At 45.0% G+C, this 13,321-nt stretch overlaps 1 protein-coding gene across 6 annotated transcripts in view; it reads left to right on the top strand.

The window, feature by feature from the left end:
• SREBF1 (sterol regulatory element binding transcription factor 1) overlaps positions 1–13,321 on the top strand; it is a 109,170-nt gene that overhangs the window by 67,817 nt on the left and 28,032 nt on the right. For 4 of the 6 annotated variants that reach the window (XM_085628942.1, XM_085628945.1, XM_085628944.1 and 1 more), the window contains exons 7-14: positions 378–562; positions 2,993–3,188; positions 5,254–5,438; positions 6,440–6,701; positions 7,425–7,591; positions 9,018–9,186; positions 10,932–11,040; positions 13,082–13,191. In XM_085628942.1, the coding sequence (XP_085485068.1) occupies positions 378–562; positions 2,993–3,188; positions 5,254–5,438; positions 6,440–6,701; positions 7,425–7,591; positions 9,018–9,186; positions 10,932–11,040; positions 13,082–13,191 (1,383 nt within the window). The remainder of the gene's footprint in view (positions 1–377; positions 563–2,992; positions 3,189–5,253; positions 5,439–6,439; positions 6,702–7,424; positions 7,592–9,017; positions 9,187–10,931; positions 11,041–13,081; positions 13,192–13,321) is intronic. The other 2 variants (XM_085628943.1, XM_085628948.1) reach the window with 1 other exon arrangement.

Genomic DNA, 13,321 nt, shown 5'->3' with positions numbered 1-13,321 from the left:
TATACGCTGTTTTTAGCTACCTTTCCCTGTGGGTTTCCTTTAGCACTACGGGAACACATTAGCATGATCCTATTGAATTATCTTATGTGCCACAGGTTAGTATTTTACATAAGCCCAAAAGACAATTAGTTGATCACGAAGAAAAGTTAGCAGAAGAGCCATGTGTTTAAAGCTTTGGGAAAATCCAACAAGATTAGTATTTGCAGAACTCAACTGGAAGTTTGTTGCAGAGTTTGAGTTCAATGACTGAAAGCCGCCTGTATTCCAGAGATTTTTTATATGAGGCACGATGAGAAATATTCCATCAGCAGCTGTCAGTGGCCATCTTGTTTTGCTGTTTAACCCTTGTTTTTGACTGTTTCTTCCTCCTCTTGCAGAGTCGTTGAAAGACCTGGTTGCATCCGGCGTTGGCAGCGTGGACCCAGCAGAGGGCATCAAACCTGAAATGATGGACGTGCTGACCCCTCCGCCATCGGACATCGGTTCCCCATCCAATGGCAGTCCCGTGTCCCAGTGCAGCAGCGATTCTGAACCGGAGAGCCCCTTCTTCGAGGATGCTAAGGTGGGTGTAAGCCAGAGGCTCATGCATTGACTATTACATGCTTCCATCTTTTCTGTGATATTGAGGTCAGTTCTAGGTTAGGCTGTGCTGGTGATATTGCATTACAAATTTTGTCACGAATGTAAAACTAGCATTATTTATTTACATTTTATTAGGTATTGACATATCTAAAAAACAAAGGTGATCTAACATTGCTTCACTGTGTGGAACTCTTGGGGTGTAACAGTGCCAAGTGGCACAGCGTATTCAGACTTTTAAAAGAGCAGCTACTATTAACTGGTATCAGCAGGTCCATTTTGATGTTGTGGGAAAGGGCCTAAGCTGACTATCAAAATTTAGCATCACTGCATCCCATCTGATGCAAAATGTAAATACCATTTGCATCCCAAATTATTACTAGTGAGCGCATATTGAGGAATTTTTGAAAGCCCTGCTTTGCCCCTTATTTTATTTTTGCATGTTTTGTTGGAAAGCTATTTTTCTGTGAGCACCGTACAGTTAGGCGACTGAGCAGCACTTGCCTGTTAGTGGAGAACCAAGGCGTCTTCTGGACCGAGAAATACTGAGGGCCATTTCTTTAGAGCTTGTGTAGTGTTTAGTCCCACCTTGCATTTGAAAGAATCTTTTGAAGGACATGTGATGCTATAAAATTAGGCAAATAAGACATAATTTCTGTCAATGGTACATCATGTAATTGACCCATGTGAAAACGCTACCATACAAGCTTGAAAAAGCTTGAAACACAGTATTTCCAGTTTTGACCTAGCACGACCAGTATGTATCCCAATGAGCTGAACTAGAGCCAACCCGCCCTCCAGAAATCTCCTGAAGGTTCTTCTTCTTATCACAAGACCTGCCCATGGCTCTTTTAACTGTGCTGGGCACCAGGACTGGCCTTGTTCTCTAAGTATGCGCTGTATAAAAATATCTGCATCTCCCCATGTTCTTCTTTTATTTTATATCTGTTGCACCACAATTACCTTGTCCTCTAGATATCTCACTTGTGTTAGGGGTCTCAGTACAGATCTTCTCATTTCCTGGATGTATTCTTTCTACATGGGAATCGCGTCAGATTTACTCCTGTCCTCAAACCATCGCCTTAAGGTTACGGTTCTCTGCACTATACTGCTCCTGTTTTCCACACATATCTCTGTACAGGAAGACTCCATCCTGTCCGCCCTGTGCAGGAGGACTACATCTGTGTTATACATGTATCTTATGGTTGGTGTCCCTGTTTCCTAGCTATGTCCTTTGAACAAGAGAGCTGCGCTAGGCCTGCCTCAGTTTTCCAGACATCTCACTGGGAATTAGTGCTGATGTTGTCGGTTTGTGAGGGTTCCCTGTGAACAAGTAATTTGTGTCAGAGGGCGGCGGAGACTGCTTCTTGTGATGTGGCATGAAGAATCTATATTAATTCTGACTCTGAATCTTGAATAAAGAAGACTTTTCTTATATACATCTCCATGGGGCCTTTCAGAAACCAATGTGTTAGGAATGGATCTTGGCTTCGTTGCCGATGTACATGATACTATGAAAGTAGCCCCTTTATTTTGCTTTACGTTTGCAGGTAAGTTGCCTCTAACATGCCACAGCAGGAGCTGGTATTTGGTCTCTCCAGCCGCAGCTTTTTACATCACAAACACAAAGTAGTCAAATTACTAATTCACTGGCACTTCTATCTGTCCATTTCAGTATATCGCACTGCATCAGCAACCGCACAGACTACAGACCATAAAACTGTAGTTCCCCAGGGTAGATTCCTCAATCCCATATCACTTCCATTACATCCATGGTTTGCATAGGAGAGTAGGACCAGACCTCCTATCTTCTAAATGGTGTCTCCAGGTTGGTTTTCTCTGGACCAGACCTGGCATATTCCCTGTGGAGCCTCTCTGTAGAGCAGAACGTGCCCATTTCTCTCCAGACCACCCAGATAGGTCCTCTATGCGGAAAGCTGGGCCAGATACACTTTTTTCTCTTTATCTTAAGCAGTGTGCAGTAGCCTACCTGCATAAGTGCCTCTAAGCAGAGAACTCCTATGGTGTGGTGGAAAATCCTGGTTCGTCATGCTTGCTCTTCAAGTGAGTTACCATTTCGCCATCGATGTTGCCTCAGTTTTTCCCAAAGTGACTCTTGGGTGGGTGGGTAAAGAAAGATCAGGAAACCATAACATCTGTCACCAGCCACTACCATAACGACCCAGAGAGTACTTGTGCTTAGTGATTCGTATTGATGTGTACTGCGCAGGGGGCAGGAATCCATACACCCAGTAGGGGGATAGTTTTTACAATATTTTGTCATTTGCCAAACTACTTAAAGGGGGCGCATATTTCAGTGGTACGTGTGTTCCCTACTATCCCTAACTTCTGATAGTTGTCGTCTTTTCTGTCAAGATCTGTCATAACCCCAATCCCTTCTCTCAATTTCAAGGTGAAGCAGGAGATGCCGTCTCCCACCAGTCTCGGAATGTTGGACCGCTCGCGGATGGCACTCTGTGCTTTTATGTTCCTGTGTCTCTCCTTCAACCCTCTGTCCTTCCTCTTTGGGAGCATCACCAGCTGGGGCTCAGCAGGCAGTGCAGACTATCACGGCGCGAGCAGGAGTATGCTTGGCTTCGACACTACAGGTAACAAGGCATTTATTCATTCATTTGTTTATTTGGTTTCATATAGACTGCGGCAGTCCCCTAGACCACTGTACATGAGTTGGCGGACACCCGGGGACATGTGTGAACTGTCTAACACGTGAAACAGCAAATACAACAACCGCCGAACAACGCGTTGCCTTTTCAACACAGGTGGAATAGCGAATGCATCTGAACAACGCATTACATATACAACGCAAGTTGTTACAGCAACATGCTTTAGGTCAAATGGCGTTGGACTTAAAAGTCCAACGCTTTCCCTACTGTTACGGTGACTGGAGTTGGAATAGTAAATGGCAAGTCGTTGTAAATGGAATGTGTGGTTCAGACGCATTTGTTGTTCCGCCCGAGTTGTTAAGGAACGCGTTGAAAATGAATGCGTGGTTGTGTTATACAACCGTCTAACATACCTGAGAGCAAGTTATAGATGCAGAGGCATCACGTGTATCCCCCCTTCTTCAGATTAAGCAAAATGGGACCAAACTTAGAACCTGATTTAAAGTTTGGCGAATATCCCCTTGCCTTTTTAGAGTGAAATCTAAATGATGTTGACAGGACAGCCGCTGCTCTTAGTGGATGTCCTGCAACTGTGAAACTCTCAAGCCTCCCCTAGTTACCTTAGAAGTAATCCAAAAAGAGAGATAGTTACGCTAAACTCAATTGCAGCATTTTAAACATGAAACTCAAAATTCACGCTGGCTCAGATGGGAGACGCAGGATGTGGGCAGCTCTGGGAAGCATCTGGAGCCAATAGATAGAGTGGATCAGGAGACAGACCCACCGGGGCAGGTGAGAGAGGGTTTCTGTGAAAGCAAGACTGAGAAGCTGAGTAGAAAGTGTGACAGCGGAGAGACAGCGAGAGTGGCTGGGACAGGGAGAAATACTGGGGGAGGGAGAGTGACTGAGGCAGGTAGAGAGAGTGGGGTAAGAGACAGGCTCAGGGTGGCCAGCGGGAGTGCCAGGAAGGACTATATGGGATGAGAAGAGAAAGAGAAAACACACTCCAGAAGAGGGTCACAGATCAGGGCGAGGACTCATACGAATGGGCTGAGAGTCCTAGAAAAGGGATTGAAATGGGGTTACGGAGGGATTGGTAAATCAAAATGAGACCGGTCATGTGGTACCAATAATGGCTTCGCTTGGTATAAGTTACCAGCGTTGGAGGTGAGAAGTCTTGCTTTCAAAGCTGGGCAAGTCTTACCATTACCAGATACTTCTGTCAGTGCTTCAGTTATCTTTGCCTCTGGTACCACTGTCTCTGTTTTGGGTACTTCTGTGCCTTCATTACCTCTGTCTGTACCTCAGATACCTCTTTCTGTGCCTCCTTTACCTCTGACTCTCGCACCGCTGTCTATGCCTTGGTATTTCTGTCTGTGCATCAGATGCCTTGGGCTTTGCCTTAGGTACCTCTGTTTATGCCTCTGTTACCTCTGTCTGTGCATTTGTTAGCTCTGGCTCTGCCACATCGGTCTGTGTCTCCATTTCCTCTCTCTGTGCCTCTGTTACCTCTGTCTATGCCTCTATTATCTCTGTCTGTGCCTTTGTTACCTCTGGCTTTGCCACATCTGCCTGTGCCTCCATTACCTCTCCCTGTGCCTCTGTTACCTCTCTTGGTGCCTCATGACCTCTGTCTGTGCCTCTATTATCTCGGTCTGTGCCTTTGTTACCGCTGGCTCTGCCACATCTGCCTCCTCCATTACCTCTCTATGCCTCTACAGCCTCTCTCTGTGCCTCTATTGCCTCTCTGTGCCTCTGTTACTTCTGTCTGTGCCTTGGGTACCTCTGTATCTGTCTGCGTTACCTCTCTCGGTGCCTCATGACCTCTGTCTGTGCCTTTGATACCTATGTCTGCGCCTCTGTAACCTGTACCTTTGTCTCTGTACCTGTGGCCCAGTTTCCTGACCTCATAGTGCCAGTACTGGGACAATAGATCAATCCACTATAATATATGCCTTCCCTCCTTACAAGGTGCCCACCACAGGACTCCTGGGACTGAAACGAGACTCCTGAAAATAACCAATGGTGTGGTTTGTGCTCCTTCCTTCAGCAGAATCCTTTGGGTGGTCGGACTGGCTTCTGTCCTCGCTGCTGTTGTGGCTGATCAATGTTGCTGTGATCCTGGGCGTCTTTGCCAGGCTGTTTGTGTACGGCGAGCCTGTCACCCGGCTGCACTCGGAGTCCTCAGTCCTTTTCTGGCGGCATCGCAAGCAGGCTGACTTCGACCTGGCCAGGGTAAGTACCATGCCCATAGATGTAGGAGTCGGGGGCTCGTATGTGGGATATGAGGGGCCGCGCTACGCCAGTATGTACATATACCATAATGATATCGGCCAACATGATGGGTATATCAACATATATCTGAAAAGGATGAAAGTGTTCCCATTATACCTTCTAAAAGGAGGAGGTGTACCATCATATACGTGCCGATATGAGGATGGCGTAATGGAATAAATCTCCCTATAGGAGCTGTACCATATTATACCTCCCAACAGGCAAGGGTGCACCAAAATATACCTTCCTTCAGGCAAAGTTGTACCATATTATAGCTCACTGCAGGAGAAGCATGGACCATATTAGACCTCTCAACAGGATGAAAGTGTACTGTGATATGCCTTCGCAGGGGATGAATGGGTACCATAATACTCCACCCAACCGAAAAGGGAATACTAGAAAGGTCGAACCTGCTAGTAGGAGAAGGATGTATCAGAATATGTGTTCTAACAGAACAACAAGTTTCCACTAGATACCGCCCAACAGGAGGAACCTGTACCCTAATATACCGTCCAGAGGGAACGGGTTGTACCACAATTAGTTCCTAACAGGAGGATGGCACACAGTAAGATACTTGGTAACTGTTGGAGGGCAATGTCTTCCAACAGGAGGAGGATGGTACTTCCCAATAGGAGGAAAAGGTACCAATGGATTCCTCCAATTAGGACAAGGCTGTTTAACGACAAGTATATCATCATAACAACCGTCAACACAGCTGGGTCTACAGAACATGTGTTTCAAAAGAAGGAAATGCACCCAACATAATCCAAAGTCAGAGTAGGATGTATCAGAAAAATATCTCACATAAAGAGGACAACTAACCAGAATATTCCTCCCTTCTCTGGAAAAGCTGAACGAGATTGACAGTTTGGTTATACAAGTTTATAAAAAGTGAAAGCCTCTCAATTTGATTTCTCAGCATTTAGGACAGTTGTAAGGAATTGTTACTGTTTCCCTTTCAGGGTGACTTTGCTCAGGCCTCCCAAAATCTGTGGACTGCGCTGCGGGCCCTCGGTCGCCCGCTTCCCACATCCAACTTGGACCTGACCTGCAGCCTTATGTGGAACCTGATCCGCCATGTGTTGCAGCGGCTTTGGGTGGGACGCTGGATGGCCGCACGCGCCGGCGGCTTCCGGAGAGACCGGGAGTTAAAGGATGACGTACGCAAGAGTTCGAGGGATGCCGCCTTGGTGTACCACAAACTGCACCAGCTGCACATGACAGGTACTGGGAGAAGTGGGCATGTATTGATCACATAACTCCATGTTACTACGACACTCTTTCCAGGGCTTTTATTTTACAACTCATTGCATTTTGGTCCTTCAGCCCAGTGTGGTCAATGGAAGTAACACTAGACTACAACGTCCTCTAAATGTCCCAGAATGTCGTTTCAGTTCCTTGACTGGAATCATTGTGTCCTGTCAAGCCACAGACTGCATTTTCTAAATATGGTCCTACTAGCTCAGCACCAAATTCAGAAGTGGATTTTGGCACGTGGGCAGACACATGCGCTTATTTAAACTTTGGTGGATGAGTAACTGTCAACAAAACGTGTGTCTGTCCTATTCAGAGTGTTCTATGCATCTATACACTCTATGTGAGCACATAGGACCTCCACTGCTCTTTTATGAATGTCCTTCATTGGTCAAACTATAAATAAGGCCTATTGTTATATAATTTTAAGGCAAAATAAACTGCATTCCCTGGAAAAAAATCTAATTATGTGCCCTTATTTGCAAAATACTACACAATTTGTTAAATATAATGAAAGGTAGCATGAATGTAAAAAGAAGCAGGAAATCTTAGAAGTCTGATTATTTGGTAATTGCATGCTCAGCGTCTTCAGTTTAGGGGATTCCTGGTAGATAGGGATCCCCCACCCCTGTGCTGGGGCAGAGACATACAGCATTGCATGGACACACAGCTAGCCTTCCTCTCATTCTGCAGGAAAGCATGTTGGGCGTGATCTGTCTGCGATCAACATGGCCCTGAGCGCTGTTAATCTGGCCGAGTGCGCCGGCGACACCATCTCTGTGGCGACCCTTGCTGAAATATATGTGGCGGCAGCTCTGCGTATCAAGACCAGCCTTCATCGCAGGCTTCATTTCTTGGCGGTGAGTGCGTAGTGCAGACTGAGCATTTGAAGTTGTGCATGATTGGTGCATGTGTGTCTAAAGTCCAGGCTAGTGAGCAGCAGTGCTGGGGCTGGCATTGGCTTTGCACACATCACATGTGTACTTTCTGTGTAGCTGCTGTCCTCTCTGGTAAACCATCACTTGTATATTTCTGTTTTAGTACAATAGAACCACTGAAGTGAGGAGAATTTTGGTCCAGTTGCCATGTTTAAAGTTCACTTATTCTGCAAGTTATTGCTACCATACGAGTTTGAGTGATGTAGTTGTTAAGTTCAATTTGTTAAATTCAATCTAATGACAAAAAAGTATTAAATCCAGAAGATAGGTTTATTCACAATAGCACAGTACCCTTCACAGCAAACAAAGATCAAATACTGGTTTTCTTCTCCCAGCGCTTCATATTCCATTCTAGAATTCCTCTACCTCATACTGCCTGACCTTAACTAATGCATGCACATATAGCCCTAACCATCACAGATAATACACTACAACAGTAGCTACAAGTTTTCTGCTTTTTTGGGGTGTAATATAGCTGTAATAGAGTTAGTAGAATACATGTTTTCTTACATCCCCTTTTATTTACCAAAGTTATTCATAATTTCCAACAATAGACTGATTACCTTTCGGATTTCGCCAATTTCTTGTGTTGCATTGTCGCCACCAAATACGTTGCGGGGGCACTGGACCCGATTTTACCATCCATAAATTCTTGTCGTTAAAATCGTTTGAGGCGTTAGCCGCAAAAGCAGCAGGCCTCAGTCCTGTCCCCCTCTGCCTTCTTTCTACAGTGAGTAGGGACAATACAGTGCTCCCCTGTCTTTTCCCTAGTCCTCCAAACTCTCTACCTGCTCTGTGGCTCACACAGAGAACAACTCCTGCTCCTATTTACCACCTGCTCAGTTCCATGCAACTCCTAATCTGGGCTTATGTCCGCAAAATGCCAGACTGAGGGCCGGATTGTTGCTACCCATGTGTCTGTGCAATAGGAGGTGTCCCAGGAGGTTTCTTAGGGTTTTTGAATACCAAGCAAGCAATGCAACCAGCCCATATAAGAAAATATCTTTAAGACTGCCTCATGTGAACCATTTATTGATCCAAAGATGGCATTGATGTTGTCGCCCCAGTCACCTAAATAATGTCTACAGTCGCCTCTTTACTTGCCCACAGTATGCAGTTCATTCCCTGATTTTCAAGCACATCATTTCTGAACAGACTATACTTCCTGCATGTGATGAGTAGTGAATTCTCTTCCTCTTTCCTAATTCTTGTGTGTGCTTATGGGGTGTACCATTGAGTTGGGCAACAATAAAGATCTGTTATTCTGTGCCAAGATGCCTACGGGCGAACGTGCGCTTTACAAATATATGTTCTGTTATGTTGACATACCCAACCCTTCTCTTTTCAGCGCTTCTTCTTGAGCAGTGCCCGTCAGGTCTGCCTCTCCCAGAGCGGCACCATCCCGCCGGCTATGCAGTGGCTCTGCCACCCTCTTGGGCACCGTTTCTTTGTTGATGGGGACTGGGCTGTGAAGAGTGCTCCGCGAGACAGCATCTATAGCACGGCGGGGAACCCAGGTAGGCCACATGAGAAGATATGTGAATGTGTTGAGCACGCAAAAGTCCACATGCATGACTGTCTGGAACAAATACAAAGTCAGGTACACACTGGCACATGTGTCACTGTTGAAAACACACAAAATTAGTGACATTGTGGCACATTTGTGATGAAACACAAAAAGGCAGGGACATGCTTGGTACTGTACTCATAAGTAGGAAACCACTACAGCAAGTGTGACCACCTCAAACAGGGTCGACTCTCTGAAATACACAAAGACAGTGCCACACTTGTTCATGGGTGACTGTCTGAAACATACACTAAGAAGGGTGGCCACTGGCACACGTAGGACTGTCTGGAACAACAAGGCAAGGATACACTTGTTCCTGAGTAACTGTCTGAAATGTACAGCTAGGTAACTGCTATTGCAAATATGACTTTCTCAAACACACACAACTGTCTGAAACATAGACGTGGGGAGCTACTGGCATATGTGGAGATGACTGAAGCCACAGACAAAGGTATAAATATCCTTGTACACTTGTGAATGTGTAAAACTTTAAACTTAGGTAGGAGGCAAACAACAGTATATATGGCTTTCTCAAACTTGTGTGGCTGTTTAAAATGCATGCAAAGGTAGTGGGCCAGATGGTAGTGTGATACAAGAGCAAAGTCAAATACTTCCTCTATCCCACCTGCCCTGGAGATTAGAATAGTCAAAGCAGGCTCTTGTTTGACTTCATATAGGCGGGGGTAGTGTTCTCTTGACAACCACATCTTCCCCACTCTAGGGATACCACACCAACACCCCATACCCACCGGGATTCGGTTCTGGACATACTGCACCGGTTATACACCAGTTACCATTACAAACATCTTGCACAGATTAAGGGAATCTCTTGACATTGCGTCCTACCAGAAACCAAATTCTGGCTCGGATGAAGACCCAACAGTGCTGTAGGGATAAGACATAATTAGAAAATGCATTCACATCTTCCACCTTCCTCAAGTTTATGGGATGACCGTTATCTTCTCCAGGGGCTCGCCCTAATAATTCTGAAATTGAAAAAAAGTCTTTAGACTATACTTCTCCAGTGCTTATTATCCCCTTCCTGGTGACTTCTAGTCCTCTGTCAACCTAAGGTTGGTCGCCTTGCCTCATGAATCGTCTGCACTTTCGATGCATCCTACAGCGTAAATGACTAAGGGCCACATGTATCAATATTAGGAATACCGATTACTTGATTGCAATTCTCTGTGAATCGCAATTAGGAAATCACTATTCCTAATGTATAAAACTCATAGTTTCATTTAGTGATACCTAGTGAGTCAACCTACCTCATAAATAATAACGAGGTAGGTCGCAATTTGCCACCCATTCCGACTCACTAAAATCACATGAATGGTGGCCTGCTGGGGTCAGCAGACCATCATGTCTGTAATTGCTTCTAAATAAAGCAATCATTTTTTAAAAATGCAGCCTGTTTTCCTTAAAGGAAAATGAGATGAGTTTAAAAAAGAAAAATGAAAAGTTTTCTTTTCTTTTTTTAAGAGAAGCTGTGGTCCCTGGGACCACTGCCAATTCGAAGTTTCTTTGGGGACCTGATGGTGTGCAGACTGAGGTGTTGGGATAGATGGGAAAAGCTGATGCAATACAGTGGTCTACAGTGGCAATGGCAGGATGTGAATTATGATGCCTGTCTTCCTTAGCTTGTTTTCTATTTTCTGGTTGCTGTGGCCAATATCTTCTGTGTTTCTTGTGCAGTGGATCCACTGGCCCAGGTCACTCAGGCATTTCGGGAGCACCTTCTGGAGAAAGCCTTGTACTGCCTGGCGAAACCTGAGCAGACCAAACCTCTTGCTGAAGGAGAAGGGTAAGTGGAGAGTGGTCTTGTCTTCCATGGAATGTCCTTGTGTTTTGGGGTAGTGGAGGGCATGAGAATCTGAGTATGTCAAACAGCGACTACTCGCGTTGTGCCACATACTCAACAGAAATAGGAAAGGATCACAGGCCAGCTGGTCTCGGCTAAAGTAAAGTCTTAAAGTTGTCCGTAAGGCTGTTGCTGTGGATGGCTTAGACCTAAGGTTGTTCAAAAGGTCCAGGGTGTAGATGCTTTAGCCTTTAAAATGCTCATAAAGTCTGAGCTATTGATGCCTTTGCATTGAAAGTTTAAGGGAAGTGAGTTGAGGTGAAAAAGGTTTTACTCAACTGAGAATTCAGTATAGATATTTTAAAAAGCTCTAAAGGGGTGAAGTTCTTTATTAGGAGAATCCCAGCACTTCTTAATAGCAAACGGGAACTCTGGAATGGTGAACAAGTATTTTACTACATGTGCTTAAGTACCTGCCTGGTCTTGAGCTTTCAAATACTGTGGAGAGTTACATTTTAAAAACCTCCCCCTTTAACCGGTATTCTTTGTAAAATTGCTTTGATACCTGGCATACCCCAAAGACTGGAAGAAATAAGGATTAAGCAGTTGCTTGGACACCACTTGCATATGCCTGATTTTTTACTATGAGCCTCGTTGATGGAGTAATATGGTAATACAGATGAAACAACAATTTGACACTTGGAGTGCACTTTCCCTGCAGCAAGAGAACAGTTCTGTGACCGTTCTTTCCTCTCCTTGGATGGGTATGCTTTTTACTAACATAAAATATTGCATTTAAGGAAACTGTATAAAAAAACTGTTTATCCCAGCCATGCGTAAAATGGAAATATAAAACTGCTGGTGTTGTCCAGACCTGGGTCCCATGCTCACTGTGTCACTGGAAACAAGCTGTACCCAGATGATGAGCCCATAACTAGGGTGAAACCGTTCTGGGGTTGCTTGTGTTCTGGTTTAGAGAGGACTTGGCCTGGCAGTTCAGGATGGACTTCGGCAGCTTTCTGATGAGGGACGAGGCAGATTCACTCACATGCTCCCTAGCTTGATGAATGTGTGACTACAGGAGAGAGACTCTCGCTAGATGCACATGATATCTGAACCATAGGAATATATAGTTTCTGAAGGAAAGTCCCTTTGAGACTTAAGCCTAATTTTTGCATGGCATGACTGCTTAGAGAGGGAAGGACACACCTAGCTCTGATGAAGGCTTTAGTCCCATTAGGGCTGTTTAACGCAGGCCGAAACATGTTGGCTTAACAAGGGTCTTTTTGAGAAATCCCAACTCAACTACAAGACCCAAACTCTGTTTTTAGTTATGTCTATGGTACCCACTTACTAAAGGAAATTTACTTGGATTTGCCCTGAGATCTTTTTACCTCCTACCTTCTGGAACCCTGCCATATATTCAGCTAAAATTTATATAAGAACTCCCATCCTTTTTTAGGTTGAGTCCACCCTGGTTGTACTATCATACCAGGGTGTGGATAGGTGCCAATGATAAAGCATGCCACTGTTAAGTGGGTGAGGCGTCTACTCCAAAATCGGTGGATTTCTCGCATGACTGTCCCTTCTGGCAACTCTAGCCTAGCTGTCCATTTGTGTTTGTGATGATAGTTGGGAGAACGTAACTAGGATTCCTTTTCTCTCGCTCTCTCATTGTGATTGAACTGGCTGGACTGTGCTCATGAGGAGCAGGTCAAGACTGATTTGAATACGGCTGGATCCAAACTGAAGGTGACGCGGTGAGCAAAAGAAGGATGGGTTGGAGTACAACCCAGAGCTATTGCCAGTGGTTAGACTTATTGCAAGCAGCCTCCCATCTCATTTTGTGTGTAACTTGTATCTCCAGAAATTGAAAGATCTCCCTGAACTGGAAACAGCTTGAGAATGACAAATGTAATGGGGCTTTTAAGCTAGGATGATCTGAGCTTGGACTGCCCTTTCTTCTCGGTTCACGGGTAGTGGTTTGCTTGTACATACAAGTTTGGGTGCTGTGCCTCATATATTTTTCTCTTACCCTGTGCAGGGAGTTCTCAGATGCCCTAGAGTATCTGCAGTTACTGAATGGATGGTCGGACGCTGCAGGTACAACCAACCACAGCTTCTCTATCAGCTCCAGCATGGCATGCGTCACAGGTGAGAATATTTTCTGCCATAGTGATGTCACACAAGGTCTGGCCTGTGCTTTGGATATGGGAGAAAATTACTTGCTATACTAAATCCAGGCACGGATTTGTGCTCTTTGCATCCCTGGTGAGAACTAACA

Source organism: Triturus cristatus, chromosome 10 (assembly GCF_964204655.1).
Source record: "Triturus cristatus chromosome 10, aTriCri1.1, whole genome shotgun sequence".
In the NCBI taxonomy this organism is placed as follows: Eukaryota; Metazoa; Chordata; class Amphibia; order Caudata; family Salamandridae; genus Triturus; species Triturus cristatus.
This window is presented reverse-complemented; position numbering and strand designations above follow the sequence as displayed.